Source organism: Cylas formicarius, unplaced genomic scaffold (genome assembly GCF_029955315.1).
Source record: "Cylas formicarius isolate icCylForm1 unplaced genomic scaffold, icCylForm1.1 PGA_scaffold_9__14_contigs__length_23061073, whole genome shotgun sequence".
Taxonomy (NCBI): domain Eukaryota; kingdom Metazoa; phylum Arthropoda; class Insecta; order Coleoptera; family Brentidae; genus Cylas; species Cylas formicarius.
Window position 1 is genome coordinate 14,975,008 of NW_026844365.1, and position 21,033 is coordinate 14,996,040.

The 21,033-nt window shown below is 34.9% G+C and overlaps 4 protein-coding genes and 1 non-coding gene across 6 annotated transcripts; 2 read left to right on the plus strand and 3 right to left on the minus strand.

The window, feature by feature from the left end:
• Positions 1-387: 387 nt before the first annotated feature.
• On the minus strand, positions 388-10,163 carry LOC132707426 (E3 ubiquitin-protein ligase RNF216-like). 2 transcript variants are annotated; one of them, XM_060679281.1, is made up of 8 exons: positions 9,239-10,163; positions 8,678-9,089; positions 8,427-8,619; positions 7,507-7,852; positions 6,872-7,156; positions 4,008-4,297; positions 2,171-2,302; positions 388-1,594 (listed from the first exon to the last, which is right to left on the minus strand). In XM_060679281.1, exons 2-8 carry the CDS (start codon positions 9,054-9,056, stop codon positions 1,444-1,446), a joined length of 1,776 nt encoding a protein of 591 aa, XP_060535264.1. In that variant the 5' UTR covers positions 9,057-9,089; positions 9,239-10,163; the 3' UTR covers positions 388-1,443. The 2 variants fall into 2 exon arrangements, with proteins under 2 accessions (XP_060535264.1, XP_060535263.1); XM_060679280.1 differs by having other exon boundaries at positions 8,678-9,086; positions 9,239-10,162.
• A 689-nt stretch (positions 10,164-10,852) lies between these two features.
• Positions 10,853-11,900, minus strand: LOC132707423 (alpha-ketoglutarate-dependent dioxygenase alkB homolog 4). Its single transcript, XM_060679272.1, has one exon. The coding sequence runs from the start codon at positions 11,838-11,840 to the stop codon at positions 10,920-10,922; it is 921 nt and encodes a 306-aa protein (XP_060535255.1). The 5' UTR covers positions 11,841-11,900; the 3' UTR covers positions 10,853-10,919.
• A 154-nt stretch (positions 11,901-12,054) lies between these two features.
• On the minus strand, positions 12,055-20,983 carry LOC132707643 (JNK-interacting protein 1). Its single transcript, XM_060679566.1, has 8 exons — positions 20,874-20,983; positions 18,385-18,620; positions 18,196-18,331; positions 16,580-16,833; positions 15,855-15,971; positions 14,675-14,838; positions 14,439-14,614; positions 12,055-12,522 (listed from the first exon to the last, which is right to left on the minus strand). The coding sequence occupies exons 1-8, from the start codon at positions 20,954-20,956 to the stop codon at positions 12,450-12,452; spliced, it is 1,239 nt and encodes a 412-aa protein (XP_060535549.1). The 5' UTR covers positions 20,957-20,983; the 3' UTR covers positions 12,055-12,449.
• LOC132707644 (THO complex subunit 7 homolog) lies at positions 12,745-14,420 on the plus strand. The gene is made up of 2 exons (XM_060679567.1): positions 12,745-12,769; positions 12,821-14,420. Exons 1-2 carry the CDS (start codon positions 12,760-12,762, stop codon positions 13,408-13,410), a joined length of 600 nt encoding a protein of 199 aa, XP_060535550.1. The 5' UTR covers positions 12,745-12,759; the 3' UTR covers positions 13,411-14,420.
• Trnas-aga (transfer RNA serine (anticodon AGA)) lies at positions 16,932-17,013 on the plus strand. Its single transcript has one exon. It is a non-coding gene; the product is annotated as a tRNA-Ser (tRNA).
• Positions 20,984-21,033: the final 50 nt, after the last annotated feature.

Consider the following 21,033-nt stretch of genomic DNA (forward strand, 5'->3'; position numbering starts at 1 on the left):
AATTAAACCCAATAAAAAGGTTACGGATATCATAATTTTCTTTTTTAAACTTTAATAAAATTAAACTGTAACGTAATATCTATCATTAATATTTTCAGAATCCATTATCACCAATAAATCCAACCTCTATGCCCTCTTCCCCCCATATGTTTGTATTACTAACAGATACCTCCATTACCGAATAATTTACTCTTTATTGAGCAAAGTAAATAAAATAAAACATCGTAGTAGATAGGAGTTCCCTGGAGCTCTGCTCGTCAAGCTGAGGACTCCCCTAATGAGCTGGCAGACTGCCTAGTTGCAAAGCCAAAATATTGACAAGAAGAAGAAGAAGAACAGTTAGGTTATGGAGGATTTTTGTCATTTTCGTTATGGGAGGATCTCTGCATTGTACTGGCATTGTAAATTAATTCGCGAAATTTTAGCTTCATAAGTGTTTTTGATGTATGTATGTTTTAACACATCCTTTAAACAATTTAATTATGTGAGGGTTGTGGCATTTTATAATGGAAATAAGTGAAAGTTAATGTGGCGAAATCCCTAAAACTTAAAATGTCTAAGATTAAATTGAAAATTTGTATATGTTAGTAGATGTCTGTTAAAAGCTTGCACGTAATTTTATTTGAGATAGTAGGCAATTTACTGAGTTTGGGTTACGTCTAAGCAAGATCAAGAGTAGAAAATAGAAGTATATGATAGATCCTTGAATGAATTTTTATTCCAACTAAATGTTGGTGTAAAAATAGGTTTCACTGTATTCTAATCTAAACACCTTGTATGATGACACGTGTTTGTAAGATAAAATCAAAAACGCATACAAGTATTGCATACATTTATTATCACAATAGCAAATCAAAGTAAAAAATGTTTGGCACCCAACAGAAGAATTAATACATTAAAAATCGTACTCACAAGAAGTGAATGTATAGTATATTTATACTTATTAAAATATTATTTATTCAGAAGAATCATTAAGTTTATGGATGGCTCAACCACTAATACAAGAACAAACCCATTGATCCAAGAAATGGCCTTAAATCTTTAGCCCAAAAAAATTAATCTAAATCCAAAATTCCTTGAACGCACATTTATTGACAAGAAAAAATAGAAATAAATTGGCGACCCTAATCTTTTAAAAACTTAAGACAAGTTTACCAATTTTCGACGAATAAAAATCAACTTAAGTAAAAGCTTAAAAAAAATGTTCAATTCCAACGGTGGGATCGAATTTGACTTGGACATTGCCCAGTTCCTGTTTGGCTTTGGCGGCCGTTTCCTTAACTCGGGACAAATTGACTTGGCTGTCATTGGTGAAAAGGGCACATCTAGAAAGTAGAATACAATAACTGTTATCAAAGGGAACCGACGAGTCCTTAATATGTGCTGCATTTAGATCATATTTTAAAAGCAGATGGTGTCTGCCCTAGTATTGAGGCCAACAATTTATATTCGAATAGCAGAGCTGAATAGAGAGAGAATTCCAACGGTGGGATCGAATTTGACTTCGACATTGCCCAGTTCCTGTTTGGCTTTGGCGGCCGTTTCCTTAACTCGGGACAAATTGACTTGGCTGTCATTGGTGAAAAGGGCACATCTAGAAAGTAGAATACAATAACTGTTATCAAAGGGAACCGACGAGTCCTTAATATGTGCTGCATTTAGATCATATTTTAAAAGCAGATGGTGTCTGCCCTAGTATTGAGGCCAACAATTTATATTCGAATAGCAGAGCTGAATAGAGTACGTGAGACAAAGCTATTGGGAGATATAAAAGCTGGTAGAGATCCCGACGTCAATCCTCACCAGACATGGAAATCCAAATACTATACCGTGGGGGTTGTTGAGTTTATATGTTTAACCAGCTGCACACCATTAAGGAACAGGCAATTAGGATTGGAAATTCAACTCCCTGAGCCTGAAGTATCCCTATCAAAAAGGGGCGTGTTCTTCCTCTGAGGACCCACTTTCAGAACAAGTGTGATTCGCTAATTGGAATGCTCCATTCATCATGTGATTTGTTTTTAAATTGCTAAATAGAATAATAGGCACTATGGAACCAATTTACTTATGACCAAGGTATAGCCAACAAGCAAGCAATAATTTTTTTTTTGTTGACTGAGGAAAACTAAGCGATAGTTACCACTCATGGATGGTGAACAATTTTACTTACCCACCCAAGCCGAAGTGAGAGTACGCTGTTATAGGCAGCGAACAGAGATAGCACATCATGGCGCCGCACGGACAGGTCATCTTATTGCAACCGGTGGATTTTATGAACTTCTTTTGGCAGCTGTAGCACGTCCTGAAAACTCAATTCGTCATCTAGGATTGCGTATAGCCTTATTAACGCATGCGAGCGATATGCTATAAGGAGAATGTAAAAAAAAACAAATAAAGTTAGAAACTATAAATACCGGCTAATCTTACGCCTACGTAATGACCTGAGAAATGTAATAGAAATCAGTATTCTGGCGGGTATTGATTTTCAGGGACACCTGTAGAGAATCCTTCAAGAAAATGCAAATTCTAACACTTTAATCTCAATAAATTTTGGAAAACCTCATGTATATAAAGCTCCATATAAAGGGTTACTTAAGTTTACATTAGCTAATCGTTGACTAAAGGGGCACCTAAATGATCCGGCGTATTTTTCAATAAAACTTCTTAAAGTTCTTCCAGAAAATATTAAACTTTAAGTCAGACAAATTATACAAACTTAAAATTCTGCTGGTTGATAAAAAATTTTACTGTATTGATGAATTTTTGAATATTTGTTTTGAATAAATCTGTCGTAGGTGTGAATTTTATTATACTTGTATACGTAACCCAACGATATACCGCTTTTACGACATAATCCGGCATTTAACTTTGATAAATTTTTATGAAGGTCTAACCACAGGCCTACCACGCTTGGGTTTCTCTTTGTAACCCTCAATACATAGATTCTCATTTCCCCAATGATGCTGTTACCGTCACTCCATCCTTTCTTGACGGTATCGTGGCTGCTATTAAACCAGGTCTCATCTAAATATATGATGGGGACGTTTTTAACACGAATTTTTCCGAAATTCTTCTCGTGTCTCGAGTCCTTTGGCAACAGTCAATGTTAAAAATACTACGCAACTCTTTATGTAAAGTTTTAATTGGTAAAGCAATATTCTACTGATGCGCATCATACATCAACCGTCCACTATTCGGGCATATGCAAGTACATTTTTTGGGACCCCACGATCTTTCCGCGTTATTCTTTCTTGGGCACCATCCACAATTGCGTCACACTGTGGCATATAGTGTTTTAGTCATCTCGGAGATTAATTTTACGGCTCCACTTTCCCCAGATGTCGATTGCCAAAACAGAAACACATTAAAAATTATAATTACGTCATCGACCACAATCTCAATTTCTTTGTCACTGGACATTGCAAGTGACTATCAAAATTGAATAATGTTAGTACTTGGTAAGCAATAAATTATAAAAAAACGTATAAGGTACCTCAATAAAAATGGCACACTGAATCTTGAAAAACATTTGAATAACAGTAAGTTTTTAATTATTAGTTACAAATGCTTTGCTACGAAAATATTTTAGAGTTGGAAATCAGTTTAAGCTTTCTCATGCGTTTTTAATATAGGAGATCAACCTATCTAATGGATAAATCCAACTTGAAATCGAGCTACCTTTTAGGAAGATTTATAAAAAGCACACTCTTATGAATTGATAAACAGTTTAATCAAAGAAAATTTCCTTACTCTTAACATACAACAGTCCACAAGGCACAATTTTTGTCGATTAACATCTTAAATAAACGTCCCGAAAAAAATGGTCTTAAACTCATACCGAAGTCAAAACCATAAAAGGTTGTAAAAACGGTATATCGTTTGGCGAACTTTATAAGTACTCACTCTAATAGAATGTCAACGTCACTTATGTACCATGGCATCAATAAATAGACTGATTGATAATTGGCTCTGTTAAGGTAAACCTAAATAAGCGAAGTTTTAAGCACCTCGTTAACGCTTCAGTCATCTTGTCCTCGATAAAGGTGCGCCGACGCACGTCTTCGTCATACTCGACCTCGCTGCACCTGGCGGGGATGTGGGACTCGTGGCCACACTGTCGGCACGACTCTTTTCCGCAGTCGGGATTCTCGCACTGGAAGACGGTGCTGCCCTCAACCGGGATAGCGGCGAAATCGCAAAACGGACACGTCTCGAGACCTTCGATTTTGGCCCGCTTGATTTCCTCGCTCTGTACGCGCAACACTAGCCGTTCGAAAGTTTTCTTCGGCAGCACCATCTAAATAAATAAGTAGGCTATGAAAATGTATGATGCTATGGTCTGAAAGCGACAGCCACGACTGACTGGTGAATAGAATCAGAATAACACTGAACCAAAGGGCAAATCGACAACTCTAATTTAGGCGTTCGAGTTGGTAACCCAGCATATTCCATTGGTTCATTCCAAGATAGAATGTCCTATAAAATGAACCTCAAAACCGAGGAACCCTATTAGCGATGAACAAAACAGATATGAAAATTCTGAATGGGAAGTGATCCTGCAGTCATCAAACATCACATGCACAAAAACAGCAGTGCATGCAATGTGTAGAAAAGGTACTCAAAATTTTTAATTGTTGAGGACGAAAATGACAATTTTCTGGTAACTTTCTTTCTACAAAGGCTAGGTTTGTCAAGGAGCGAACTCAAGGAATAATTAAATTTTGAAATCCTTCAATCTTTGTAGAGTAATATGTCTCATCGACACATTACTTACAAAACAAAACCGCAAACAAATATTAAAAAAGTAAAATCAATTGTCACCGCTCAAAAGGCGTGATACGGATGGATTGTGCCACACTTTAAAAAAAAAAAAGCCAACATGAGTCAAAAATGCAAAAGGAGATACGGAAATGTCGAAAAGTTAAAGAAGAGGCAAATAAAATTTTATCTGGCTACAAAATTTAACAATAAAGTAGTAAGTAGTAAAGTAGGCTATGATTTATTGATGATCACAAACAACAAAAAAATGAATTTATTTTGACATTAGTTTTAAATGCGTATTAGCGACGCGTCAAAAATAGAGCAACATTTCTAAAATTTGTTCAAAAAGACGCCTTTAGTTAAAGTAAATGCAAAAATAACTCGTGTTGGGTTTATTTTGTGCTAAGTTAACCATTTGTGTGCAGGACTAGTTATGCCAAGAGGAATTACAATTTCAAAAGACCTAAAGCAAAGAGTAGTAAATGCATTTATGGAAGGTACCAATCAAGCTGATATTTCAAGACAGTTTATGTTACCTCGGTACAGCGCATCTAGAATAATTTCATCGTATAATGACAGAAGACACTTAGAAAAAATGCCGAAATCGGGAAGACCCAAAAAAACAACGGTTTTGACAGACAGGCGCATTAAAAGAATTGCTCAACAAGCTCCTTGGAAGTCCGCACCTCGAATAATTGCCGAAATTCCAGAAATTACGGTTGGTATACGAACTGTGCAAAGAAGATTAGTAGCTTCAAAGTTGTTCAGTAGACGGACAGCAAAAAAACCGCTAGTTTCAGCAAGGTTGACCTTTGCACGCCGGCATTTAAACTGGACCGTCAATAACTGGAAAAAAATTCGATTCAGCGATGAAACGCGATATAAAATATTCAATTCTGATGGAATGCGACGTGTGAGGCGACCAATTAATACAAGGTTTAACCCTAAGTACGTAACACCTACAATTAAACATGGTAAAGGCAGTGTTTTTTTATGGGGATGTTTCTCATGGAATGGAGTAGGTCCTATACACTTCATTAATGAGACAATAGATCGATTTGTTTATAGGGAGATTATGCAAAATGTTATGCTCCCTTATGCAGAGTGGGAAATGCCGTTACGTTTTATTTTCCAACAGGACAATGATCCAAAACACTCTTCACAACTCGTTCAACAGAGGTTTACAGAAAACAATGTTAAAGTTTTGCAGTGGCCGGCACACTCGCCAGACCTTAACCCAATTGAAAATCTCTGGGAAGAAGTAGAACGTCGCATTCGTACACAAATGTTTCCAAATAAACAATCGTTGATAGATAAAATTAATAAAGCTTGGACAAATCTTCCAGAAAATGTCACTCAAAAGTTGATTGAGGCAATGCCGCGCCGTTGCCAGCAGGTAATTCTCAATAATGGATAATCTATAAATTATTAAGGCATAATTTTAATTATTATGGTACTAAAATGTGCGTTTAATGTTTTTTTTTTAATAGAATATAATACTGTTAAATACAACTTTTTGAAATAAAATAAAATAAAACACTGTTAAATACAATTTGTTGCTTTACTTTTGTCGCCTTACTTGCTATGGAAAGTATTTTATCATAACTAGCAAAAAATATGAACCAAATTTTTTTTTATTTAAAAAATACTAAAAAAATATGTTTGTTGCTCTACTTTTGTCTGATTGTGTACATGGCAAACTTTGACAAATAAAAATGATATCGCTGTATCTGCTTCTCTTTAGCTAGGTTGTTGAATATTTGAATAAAGATTTTGAAATATTTCCACTTTACCGAGCGCTCCGTTGAAATCAAACTTTTTACTTCGTTTCTCAGGTTCGTAACTTTAAAACGCACGTTTTTATAAGTAAGCAATAAGCATACTGATGCCAAACTATCAACAAACCAAATAGTGTAACAATAAAAAAAATATTGTGTCAGCGTGTGTAATTTTGCGTCCTGCAAAAAAATTTACATGTACAAAATAAAAATATAAACAGAATTTTGATTAATTGTCATATCTTTCAGCAATTTTGTGTTTAGTTGTTTAATTTTTTTTTTGAGCACGCATTGTTTTTTTGAACTTGTTCATTCATCGCATAGCATCGCACCTGTAATCGATTGAGACCGAATTCCGAACCGCAGTCCTCGAAACAGGGAAACGTCAGGTGGCCATCCGCGATTCTGGTCTCAACACCCTTTTGGACGCAGTCCTTGCAGAATATGCAACCCGCGCCGCAGACAAAGCATTCTTCGGGGATGAGCTCGTCGTCGTAGCACACGCGGCAAGTCTCCAAAATGTTCAGTTTTCTGGCTTCTTCCTTACATTGTCTGTAAGTGTCGTCCTTATATTTTATGAACCGTTTAATCATCCTGCGATGTTTCAAGTAAGCCATCTAAAAGGGAGTAAATAAACAAAACGGTCATTATTGGCTAAATTTATTCTAATGTCACTTTGGTATTTATGGGATCCAGGCATAAAATAAAATTCACGATTCACTTTAATCGTTAATTTTTATACTTTATGTTGTACTTTCAACGATGCCTAAAAAATAATAAAAGATAATGGTAACCTAAGTTTCTTTGGTTGAAAGGTATAAAAAATATACTAAATTACAGTAAATCTTTTAAGTAAGAATTCTTTTTATTCTTGCCAGGTTTAAATTTATTTTCTTGTCTTACACCACCGAGGTGCGTAGGCGCTATTTTTAAAAAGTGAAATATGACGTAAAGAGAAGAATCATACCTCTTGAAGAAGTGGCAGATTTGTGGTTTTCAGCTCCACCTCCATTGAACGTTTATTCCTGAGACCCTTCCTAATCGTGTCCAATACATCGCAACATTCAATCAGTCTGTCCTTTTTCCTAGCAAACACCAAATCTATGTGTCGCTTACGAATAAAAGGGTACATGTTGTATAAGAATATTTTGGCACAGTTTACGTCGCCCTCGTTTCCTCCTAATTCATCAGAGAAGAAAGATTTTCTGGTGGGTTGTCGGAACGTCATTTCGGGGTTCGGAAACAGTTCCAAAAATAATTCTGGATCGAATTGGTCTGTATAGAAATTTAATGCCTCGTTGTCTTTTTTCTGCCTGAAGCAAATAGGTATGTGTGATAGATTGGGTTAAAAGCATGCTTTATAACCTGTAAGCTAAAAAGTGGTTAATAGAGGGCTTAAACACAGTGAAATTGGCGGCTATGTAATTTTTGTATAGGAGGGTATGCGCTTAAATTTCGCATTAGAACCCCGTTTTTTTTTATTAAACGGCGATCCCCACACATTTAGACAATACTTCCTTAAAAACGCTGTCGAATTCACAGTGGTCAAAAAAACTGTCAGTAACAATAATATGCGTATTATTAATTTCTAAGTTTGACATGTCAAAAGTTGTTCAAAAGATTTCCAATTAAAATACATCTCTTAAATTTTAGATTATTGGCGTCCGTCCTTAAATGATGGGTGTTGATGATACATTAAAATACATCAAGAATTAATCATCAATCTCTAGGCCTTACCTAAAAAACTTCAATAAATATTTCTTCAACTTTTCATATAAAAATTATGAAACAATTATATGTACTAATTAATGCCAGCTCTCAATGCATTTGGTACTAAAGACATATGACAAAATTTAGTATAAAAAAATCAAAGCAAAGTTTTCTTACTTAAGATAATCCTCCATAGTTGGGTAACTGTTATTTTCAATGGCATCACTAACAAACTGTTCCAACTCTGCACTACCCAAAAGCGCTAATCTTTCTGCCTCCTTTTCTAAGTAACTCGGATCGGCTCCGGGCAAAGCCTCCTGTAACCTATTGAAGATTACCAGAGGATCTTTATCCCGTTTTTTGTAATCAGCTATGAATTAATTATCAAAATTAATTATATTCAATATTCGACCTTTTTATTTTATTACCCTGAGTTAAATAGTCAATAGCATCGTCCATATTAAATCTGCTTTGTTTTGATTGGCAGTAGTCCCACAGGAAGTCAGGATCGGCATCGCCAAAAATATTAATGAGATGATTGTAATTGGCATTCAATGCTCTATCATGTCCACTATGATTTCCGAACCGCATAGGTACAGAATCGGATACAGGGAATGAGTTCAGTGTGCTGCAGGGGTTATCATCTTCTAACTGGCCAGACATTAAATTTACCATATTTTCAATTTTTTCATCTGGACTATCCCACGGATTTTGTTCCTCAACTACTTGCATTACAAAATCGATGACTCGGTCTGATGCGTTAGGGAACATCTCTCGAAGGAACGGTTTCACGGTCCCAGAATCCATTGCGTTAGTCAAATTTTAGGAAGCCAAAATCTACTAATACAGTGAAAGAATCACAAAATATCGCCTACTGTTAAGTTTGGTGGACCCCCGAAAGAGATGTCAAAATACAAAAGCACCCGTAGCAAGTCTTATCAACGAATATCTATCGCAAAAATAAGTTCGATTAATTGTATGGTACTCACCGTTTATCTCAATAAAAGATAATGTAATGTAATACAATTTTTCTCAACAAAAATAACGACCACATACACAACCTAAAACGCAAAATACGAAAGCCAAGCATTTTACCTAATCTGTGGTGCAGCACAGAAGACATAACAGTAATCGAGAAATAGGTTGCCCAAATCCTCAAAGACTTGCATTGAATTTAATGAGTGCGCTGTAAAAACAATTTATCGAAACCACCTGCTAAACAAGATCTCTAAAATAATTGCTAACATCCTGAAATTAAAGTAAAACTCGGATGCACTTCTAGAAACAGGTTGTTATAAAAGCTGAATTCCTTAGCTGTCGTTAAAATAGGATTTAGGACCCATTTTTTAGGCATTCGAGAAATTTATTTTTTTTACGAAAAATAGATACAATGACCTCTTAATTTATTTTATCTATGTAAAAACGGTAAAAAAAAACTTAAAAAAAACGCTGACTCGTTATTCCACAGTGCAAATTATTCCGCCAATTTTTTCCAAAATCATTCGGACGTGAGCCGCAAACGTGGTGAATTTTGATTCTGTAATGACGGATTTCGTTACGTGTATTTATCAGGAACTCAGAAACAACAACAAGTAAAACGTGGTTCGCAGTTTCTGCCTTCCTACGACAAGAACTTCCATTTCGATTGAATTTTTTTATTGGACAATGGTTCAGACCAAGTGAAAATTAGCCAGTCCCGTATCTAAAATAAATCGACAACTGAGGAACTTGTGGGTGCAGAGACATATCATAAAAACTAAACTTTGGATAATGTTGAGCTCGGTGGTTATTGAATTAATGAGTTTTATAACTGTGCGTAGAGACATTTTGTTATATATTTTGTTAATATTTTCTATTAGGACAACAGAGGAGCTGAAGAGATGTCCTCGAAATTGTTTAAACAATTTATTGGTGCCGTCACCCTTCTCTTTCAACCGTTGTTCTGTGGTATTGGATACTGTGGTTCTGTGGTATCAGGACTATTAAGATTCTGACGAAATATTTGCGCATATATAAATCAGTTTTACGTATAGATGAAAAGTTGTATTCTTTTTGAAAAATAATATAAGTTTTCTGATTTATCAATTTTATTTTCATATGCTCCTGGCATTATTGACTAATACATATTTTGCTACATCACAAACCAACGATTCCATTTTTTGCGTATAATTTTGGTAGCGGGCGATCAAAAATGGGCTTTGCCTTCTCGTATATGTTGCCTGAAATAAAAAAATTGTGATAAAACTCAACCTACGGCATACACTAATATAATGTAATGTAATGAAAATTGAACTATTTTGTGTACATTTTTTTTAAATGCGAATAGAGAAGCTAGCCAACAAATAGAACGTGTTAAAGTATACCTTTTGGAGCTGTTATTCGGTTAGAATTAATCCCAATGACCAACAAAAGGATCACAATCATAAAGAAGTTGCAACTAAAATTCATTTTTAATGTCTATAGACAAAAAAACTGATTGTTTTATATATTTGCATATATTTGCCTGGGGGGGGGGGAGGAGGCAATCACTCAGGGGATTTTTGGGTTTTTAGTGGCATTATGAAAAAGGGGAATTACTGATAAAGACCTGATAATTACGATTTTCATATATTACCACATATATCTCATTAGTCAACAAAATTACAAATTACAAAATGTACACAGAGCTGTTCACCAGAATTTTTTTGCTTCATCAAAAATCCCTTTGCTCTTGGAACAATAAGGGCCTCCCATTAAATATAGAGGAGTGAACTCCCGATAGGCTAAACATACTCTACGTTCTCGAATATCTTCCCTTAGAATTTGATGCTCCCAATCGTATCTTGCGGAATCAAACATAACAAGCAAACTAAATTTAGGCATAGGTACCCTTACAATGGGATAATTTACGTCCATTTGCATGGGTCTGACTTTGTAACATTCACTAACACTATTTACCATTCCTTTTGCATCTAAAACTTTGTTATAAAGTGAAACACATTCTAAATTATACTTATTTGGCTTATTATTATAGGTCAAAGTAAGCACAGAATCACTTAGTAGGTTCACTGTAACGATCCTTTCACCCCATATCCAACAATCGTCAATGTGTGGATCTATTGATGCCCCTCTGAGAGGATCATATTCCAAAGAACATTGCTCGATTGTTTGAAAGTCTTTTAATATAGTCACATCATAGAACTTATCTTGAATGAATTTGGAAAATTTAGGGAAACCACAAAAATCGCCTAATTGTAATTTTCGTTTCTTGAAATTACATTTTGGACCGAAATTTTGTTTCCTCCTGCCGCTTTGAGATAAATCCCATGGCAAACTATCTATGCCTGTGATAACATTGTCGTGTTCATTTTCATTCAGAAAACCTAAATCAATATATATTCCAGGAAAATCCAACGGTTCGCCTTTGTGGTTCGGATGCGATTTGTAATCCTCGCAGTCCCAACCGGGCCATGCTGCATTGCAATAGGGACAGTACACGAATGCATTCCTACTTTTCTCTAAATAAGCGAAGTTTTGTGTAATTTTATATTTATCTTCGCAAATTAAACAACTTCTGCGGCCTTTGCAACCACAAGGACGCGGTTTGTCCATTTGCTTAATTTGCAATTTAAAATTAAAATATTTTTTATAATCAAGGCTAGATCCACGGAATTCTTGTTCTTCTTTTCTTATCTCGTTAGGCAAGTTAACTAAGGGCACTCGCTCATTACTAAATCCTCAAAATAGCAGCTCTAGATTATAGAAATGTTTGGATTTTTGCGTTACTTATATTTAACAAACTGTACAACAAATTCGGCGGGAATAAATTCGGAATCACACAGATACTCACTTAGCAGTTTTATTCAAAAAAGATGTAGGAAGTTACATTCGAAACGAATCAATAACAATTACTAACGATGAGGCATGATAGAACATATCAACAGCAACATTATCAAAAATATTCGAATATCGAAAAATAGCTTTTATTGCACTAGACAAATGCTGTTTCTTCTTTCATATAGAAAAAAAATGCGTTTCGCTACGTAGCCCCATATGTAGGTAAAAAACGCCAGATGTAAATAAAATTACTTAAAATTAAAGATACATAAACGATGCTACAAATTATGATATGATCGAATACAAAACTATAGAATATGTCACAAACTTATTGATGACGACACAGCATTATGGATTCTATTTACATTGTGAGTTAGGAATTGATTACTCAATGTAAATGTCTTCGACCGGATACGCAGTCTCGATGAATTTTTGGTAGAACCTCTGAAACGCCCGCCTAGAAAAAATTGTAAATGAACAATTTAAACCACAAAAAAACACACAAGTAACCAATTTAGTGTCTTTGAATAGTAACTCTTCTTTTTTCAATAACGGCAGACAAAAAAACCACAACTGACCCTTGCTGTTTTCTATGACAAAGGCTGAATTTAAAGGTTAATGGGAAAACCGCAGTTTTAATTGTATTTGTATTTGTATCATTTGTAGTTTATTTAATATTACTGTGCACTCACTTATGTCTGAAGGTAAGATTTGTTTTGAAGAGATAATTTTGTTTATTTCATTGAAAATTTTAGAGGAGGTTATTAAGCGGCGCCTGATATTTGATGGCGATGGTACTGGAGAAGATCGTCGGTTAAATGTATTGCTGAGAACGGTTTCCAAATGGATAAATTCGAACGAGGATGCGGAAGAAGAATCTTCGCAAATTTATGACAAAATCTTAGCCCATTTAGCTCTAGTCAAACATTCTAGAAAACGTTCGGAATATGTGGCAAAGTCAAATGCCGAACAGCTTCTAAAATATAAAGCGCTGTACGCACAATATGAAACAAATATAAATGAAACAAAGGAGGAAATTATTAAACAAAAGGTCAAATTACAAAACGCAAAAGTTATTAAGAATAATCGCATACAATATGATCTCCTGGCTAAAGCCATTGCTAAGGAGCCTCGGCGAGCTGATATGATAAAAAAATTAGAGGTTTTGCAAAAAGATCTTACTGATCTGGCGGAAGAAAAGAGGCAGCTAGACATAAATTTGGAGAAAAGGAGGAAACAATTTCATGTTTTAGCTACATCAGCAAATGAGTTAGAAAACATGTTAATTCAAGATCATATGTATCAATCAAAGTCAGACTGTAAATCTGAACCTATGTCTGAATGATTGATTATAATGCAGTAATACTAGTAATAAATATATGTAACTTTATTATAATTTATTGTGTAATATACTTCGAGAGGGATGAATCCAGGACAAACTTATTAAAAAAAAAAGCATAAAAAACTTTTCTCTTATAGATATTGAAAATATGTAGGAACTAAATTTTAATTCCTAATGATTTTTTAAAACCACCTATTGCTATTGCAGCGACATAACTTTTTAAAGGAGTTTGTAAAACTTGAAACAACTTAAATTTCCGTTGCACCTTGTAATTATGGCTGATTTCAAAGTTGACTTTTTTTGCTGCTCCAAAAATTATTTATAATTGAAAACACTCTTTCTTCCTCTGCATTAGCAGAAAGGTAGACAGAGTGCAAACTTAACTATCAAAGATATGCTTTTTTGTACAATTATCAAAATCTTCAAGCCATTGGACACAAACATTAATATATCATTAGTTTCTTTCAGCTTTTCAATGGTTACAGATTACTTTATCAAAGATATTTCTTCAAATAGTTCATCTACATTGATCAATGTGTCATTTTACAACAAAACAGTTTATATTGCGGGTTGAATTTTCGTGTAATGTTTAATTGCAGCGTTGGCAATGTTTATTAATTATCTGGGAGATATCCAGGACAGGCCAATCCTGTATGGTTGGTCAGCCTGGTATATATATCTTTATTTATTGTCATATAGTCAAATGCCTTCTAAATTTCATAAAAATGACTTGCGTTTTCCAATATGAAAATGATACCTATATTTTACAAAATAAATGTAAAATCAGGAAAAATTGGCTACCAGCTGCCAAAATTTTTTACGAATGAATTATTTATTATGATTAGTTAAATCAACTACCAACACATACATTACTAAAAAAAACTAACCTAAAAATAGGTGGCAGTCACTTTTAATCATAGACAACAGATGTTAGTTTTGGAAGGGTTTAGAAACTAGTGAACGAGAAATGACGCTATATATGGCGTCATTACCGTCCAATCATTTATATTCGGATTTGAAGTGCGACTTACCCTACCGCTTCCGCCACAGGCCTGGTCGAGTCTTGCCCCCTAAAAACGTGACAGGCGAACCTCTGCAGCGTCGGGTGCTTCGTTATGAATCCCAAATAGCGGTGATCCCTGGGATGAAACGCGCAAAACGACACATTCTTCAGGGAATAAAAGTAATCTATGCAAGGATCGCTTTGCTGAAAAAACAAACATGAATGTTCGTTAGCCGAGGTTCAGTTTGACCCGGGGCATTTTACGTTTCGTTTCCTCCGGTCGACCATCCTCAGGCCCTGGTCGGAGACTTCGAGGGTGCAGGGCTGCAATTCGGGTTCGCCGCCGTGATTGCTAATCACGCGCCGGACAGCCTGGCACACCACGGGGGTACCTTTATGCGCTAGCGTTTCCACCGATCCGATGTAGCCTCGAGATGAAAATTTGAGATTAGAAAATACTTGCGCAGGGCGTTCCGTTAGTTTTTAAACGTTAAATCTCATGAAAGACTTGGATTGTTTATCGAAGTATCGTTCTGATGTTATTTCTCGAAAATGAGATGAAAAATTAAGGTTAGGAAATACGTGCGCAGAGCGTTCCGTGAGTTTTTAATCGTCAAATCGCAATAAAACTTGAATTGTTTATCGAAGTATCGTTCTGATGTTATTTCTCTAAATTGAGATGAAAAATTGAGGTTACGAAATACGTGCGCAGGGCGTTCCGTTAGTTTTTAAATGCTAAATCGCAACAAAGAGTTGGAATGTTGATCGTAAGCGGATCGTTCTGTTATTTTTAAAAAAAAAATTATTACAAAATTAAACCTGCTGCTAACTTTAGCGAATTCCTTGCGTGATTTCACCACAGTTGATATAAATAAAGGTCATACGATCGAAAATGGATATTTTTCACGATACAAGGTGTCAAACTTAAAAAATTCGTATTTTTCAAAAATATCTGAAACAGTTTCTTAGATTATTTGATTTAAATTCGAAAGTAATGTTTACGATAGTAAGAGGCTTATCTTTATTTAGATTAAAGTTATTAATTCCAGTGGCGCTCTGGAAAGACGATGTATTGCCAATATTATTGCACGCCACCGACTTTTAATTTTTAAAATTTTATGTTTAAAAGTAAAAAATGTTTAAATCTTTTTAACCACCTATTAAACAACAAAAATATTTGTTTTAATATTGGGTCCATTATAGTGCAAGAATTAAATATTTTGGGCATAAATACAAAAAGTAAACTTATTGTGGTTAGTCATATATATATGGGTTGGCGTTTTAGTAAAAATAAACGGAACCTTCTTAATTGCATCTTTTTTAATATGACGTCGCAAGTTGATAGTAGGAATTCTATTTGCGATGTTGCCATATCAAGTTGACTCAACCCTTCAAGAAACTCCTACTATCTTAGTACGGTTTCGGTTCGTTTTTGATGTTTTACCCAAAAGGTATCTTTCGCGGCGGCCGTGTTCGCAAGATGAATCCCAGTCGCTGTAGTCGCTGTCTACGGCGTAGGCGGATGGAAAAATTCCCATTCTGCCAGTTCTTAAGTTTACGCCTAAAAAAAACAGAGAAGTTTGATTTTAACCTACACCTTTTCACCTACAATATGTTGTAGTAAAATATGTAGCCATTTGACAATATGATGGTCGCAAGCAAAGTAAAAACTCAGACTTGAATTGACTCGTATGCGCATTTTGATTGGCCCTACCTAATATTTCTTTCAGAATGGCTTCCGTGGCTCTCTCTGTACTTATATGCCGCAAAACTATTTTTACCTATTTTTTAACATCAACTTATTTGGATTGTTTTTCCTTTTTTTGCTAAATTTGCTCAGCTTGACGATTTAGAATTTTCGGGGCGCATGTGAACAGCAATAAAGAGCAATAATTGTAGAACACTGTGATTTAATCTCTGACAATATATGTTTTATCTCCTACTTTTGTTTATGTCCTTGTGTTTAAATACTTGTAAGTCCTCGTGAAGTTAGCAACTTTCACAAATTAAAATGCTTCTTGTTAAACCACACAAGTATGTAACCAAAACCCCTGCATTGGAATGCTATGACACGAATAAATACATTTTTAGTATTTTATTCCTCGAACCCTGAATATTCGACCCCAAAATTGAAACGTTTATTTTTTTTATGGGTCAATAATTACTCGCCTTCGCACCAGAGGTCGTCGGCTTCTTTTTGTACGTAAATCGGATCGCCGATTTCAACTTCGATTTCGTCGTCGTGACGTGGCACAAACTTGTGCAACCCCCTGTGCGTGGGCTCCAGCATGTCGACGTCATTGTAGACCATGCCACCCACGATTGACGGGGAACTGCCCATCAGAGGCGACATCGATTTTGGCCCGTCGGTTCCGGTGGGCGAATGAGCCGTGCTGTGGCCGCTGTCTGCGTCCGTTAACAATCTGCAAAATTTATAATAATTAACGTTAGGATCTGGCCGGTTTATTTCAAAATTTTAAAATTCAAAATAAAACCCGGTAGATGATAAAACTGCCCACAAGCAGTCATGGCCGAGCGGTTAAGGCGTCTGACTAGAAATCAGATTCCCTCTGGGAGCGTAGGTTCGAATCCTACTGACTGCGATTTCTTTTGTGTGCGTTTTTTTTATTTCATAATTTTGAAACTTGAAAATAACCCATAATAGTATATAATTTTTTTAAACAGATATCAAGTAAATTGAAAACTAGTACATTTAAGGTTGCGCAAGAATGTCGCAAAGTATTATATAAAAAAAACCTTTTGAATAGATTATACAGAGTGTTTTATAAATGCATGTCAATATTTTTGGGTATTAAGATTAAGATTCCTCCAAGAAATTCTTATACGACACCCTGCATTTTTGTTAAAGCGAGGTTGCCAACTTATTCAGAAAAAGACGTTTTATTTACCTCCTACAGCTTTTAAACTGCTGCCTTTATATTGGCAAAAATAGACGTTTATATTAGCGAACATTACTAACGGAGAAGAATAATTATTTATTTAAATAGAACACCTTGTACCTAACTACTTTGTCGTCTGTCGTTAATATTTGTATTTTTGTACATTTGGGTTTCAACAAATGAAAGGTTTAATAATTTATTAATAATTTTTGTTATTACTAAATAATCAATACAATATAAAATACAATTTTATACGACAAAAGATGAAATAAGAATTAGAGATATACATTGTCTAAATGTGAATGTGAAAATATATTGAAATTTGATGTCCAGAGAGGCTTTGGTTAGTGTCTTCAAAAAGGTGTTTTTTTGTTGTTTTGAGGTGCCTCTTTACTTAATTCCGAGCAATCAATGAACATCATTACAAATTAACAAAATTTTTAAATTTGGTTTACTAAAACAATTTAGTTCGTAACAGAAACGTACTTTAAAATAGGCTCATAGCCTGCTTATCTATCTGTCTACCTGTCATATATAGATGTTATATAGATGTGCAAGGTTATGATATCAAATTATATATTCTTCTATTATAATTTATTATATTTATTAATGTAATTTATTATAATTACTGTATTTTTTTTTGGGGGGGGGGGGGGACTGTATAATTGTCAAACACCACACCACCACCACCACATCCTATACTGAGAACTATAATGAGTACGTACAGTAATGGACCAAGCACTCAACCTTGTGGCACCCCATAACCATTTGAGAGCCTATTTCTAATTGTTTCACCTAATTAAACATACTTTTAAGTAAGTGTCAATTAATTTGGTGCGGGGAATTGCATCGGGCTTCGGTATTTTGTTATGAAACACTACAAACCTATCCGATTCGGGCGAATCGTCCCAAAGGTATCCACACTTTAATACTAGAATTGAGCTTGGTCCACTGTTGCATCCCATTTCATCCGCTAAGGACATCTCTCTCGACTGCGCCCCGTACATGGTCGCAATCACAGCTGCGAAGAGAAACAGAAAAATTTTCGACCGCCAAAAAAGGTTCACATCTCACATTTTTTGTTCTTCGGAATTTCGGGCAATTTCCTGCGGCGCCGTTCTCCGTTCCACGGCGGTATCGGTACGCCCCTGGAGAAGGGATCCGGGCGGGGTTTGGGTTCCTCTTTTACCACGGTCCTCGCCTTGGAACATTCTGCTTCCGGCACGTTCGCGTCTCCAATTATATCACAGTCATGGTCGGCGTCTTCGCTACGGGAAGACGTGGGGGAGTCTTCTTCGACGTGCACCAGGCTGCGGTTCAGAATACCTCTTTAGAAGCTGCCCGTGGTCTTAACGTTGGGCATATGACGTGACGTGAAGTTAATTACAGATTTGACAGGTCCTGTATGTTGTCATACTTTGCTTGAGAACCATTTATTTTTCTATACTAAATTCTCTCGAATATAGATGATTGGACGTTGTTTTAAATTTTGAATACAGAACTAGATGTAGATATTTATCATCGCACAATTTTTAATTCACTTTTTTTTTTCGAAATAGTTTTCTTATTATTTAAAATATTTATTATTATAATTTTTTATTTATAGTATTTTTAGTATTTTTGCTATTATTTGAAAAAGTAAAATAGCAATAACTTTTGCAATAAAATTGTAAGATAAGTGGGTACATTAGATTTTGAAGAACTCGAATTGTAATAATTTAATATAACCATTATTAATTATTAGGTAACAACTGATTGTGCAAAACAATGCTAAACAAGAAAAATTCAGTTTTGGTTAGTTTCCTAAATGTTACCTACATTGGGAAATGTTTTCTCAAAAAATTGAAATAATTTAATTTTCCATTATGACCTTCTTTATGACCAAAACCCCTTACAAGAAATAAAAAAAAATAATCCTTATAGATTAATTTTTTTTGTCATGGTAATGTACCTAGCGTTGTGGAATTGACCGCTCAATTTTTTTTTGGCAATTGGCCAAAATAATTTTTAATATACAATGAAATTTATATTTAATTATTTATATTGTGCGTTACATCGCCGTCGCGTAGTTCTGAGAACTAAATGGAGTGGATATTTTTCGTATAGGGAATCCCTTGATGAGGGTTATTGGTAAATTGGACGTCAAAAACGCATAATAATTTATTATAAGATACAAATTAATATTAAATAATGATAGACAACACTCTGCAATTGCAAGATGTTATTTAAAACATTTTGATCGATTTTGACCAGTCAATTAAGAAGTGGTCAATGGGCCACCCTCTAATTAAACCACACATAAATATCTATAATGCAAAAAAAGCCAAAAGTTAACATTTTGTAAAATTGGATATCTCATATTTGTTGTTATTTTTAGTCCAATTTTGATATATTTTTTTAAATCTGGGAATATGATATCCAGTTGTAACTTACATATTCGGCATTTTGTTCAGCGTTTAAAAATATCGGAATAAAAAAGTTATGATGACTTATTCAAAATGCATACTTTTGAGAATCACCCCGTAGCTACGAATCATGCTGACATATCAAGACCAGTTTTTTGTCTTTGAACTTCGGAATATTCTCCGACAATCCGCATTAAAACTCGGCAAAAAATTATATTTTAAAACAATTTCTTTCAGGCAAAGTCAAAATTAAGTCGAAAAGCGTTAATAAAAATTCTTATTTAAAAAATTGATTTAACATTTGGGTACAGGGTTTTGGTTTGGTTAGTTTCATCTGTTAAAATTTGACAATAAGAGTCACATGTTTACAAGTTTTCTTATATTTAAACGAAATTTGCCAAAATCTATTAATAAAAAAATGTTCCCATATATGGTTCGGATTTTAGTGGTGCCATCAAATCCTATCGAAGTTGACCCATCCTGTCCCCAAATGTCAAAACACAGTGTGGAATAATTTTGCATTCAATTTATTCTTAAATACTAATTTTTGTTAACGCTTTTAAGTTAGGATTTAATTTTGGCTTAATTTATGAACAAAAAACTTTACAATATTTATTTTTTGCCGAGCAGGTTGGCTCTTATTGCCCTATTGTTAGTTGGACAGTGTGTTTCTTTTTACGCAAAGTTTATGGTTTCAACTGCTGAAAGATGTTGAATTTCAACGTAGTCAATGAACGTTTTAGGAAAAAGAAAGGCGGAAATAAAAGTTGGGCTAGACTTGCATGATTGATACACTAAGCAGTCATTGCGGCACTTGTGGATGCACCTTTTTTTAAACTAACTTTTTTCGTAAGGATAATGTTGGTCTAAAGTTTATCTTGCACTTAAAACTAACCAATACACTTGAAGACATAGTAAAGAGGCAATTTTTAACGAAAATTTTGTATTTAAAGAAAAAGTGAACGTTTTTTTTTAAATTAGAGAACAAACAACCTTTCCATGCCGTCAGCATTTTGGCAGCAGTTGGCTAAAAAATTATGAAAATTATAACCGCCTATGTGAGGGAAAATTTTGGCAAACAACCCGGAAAACTAGGGCGCGTCAAGACAAAAAAAAAATAAACCAATTGCAGAGACAAATAGCGTATTCTTTACTCACGAGTAAAATGGAGAGGTATTCGTAGAGTGTTGAGGGATTTTGTCGAACCGTTGGCCGAATTCCTCGAAGTCCGAGTCCGCCATGTTTGTTTTGAACCTCTGGACTATCGATTCGGCACTTGCAGGAAGGGTGAAACGCGAAGCCCGGCCGGCGTCGTAGG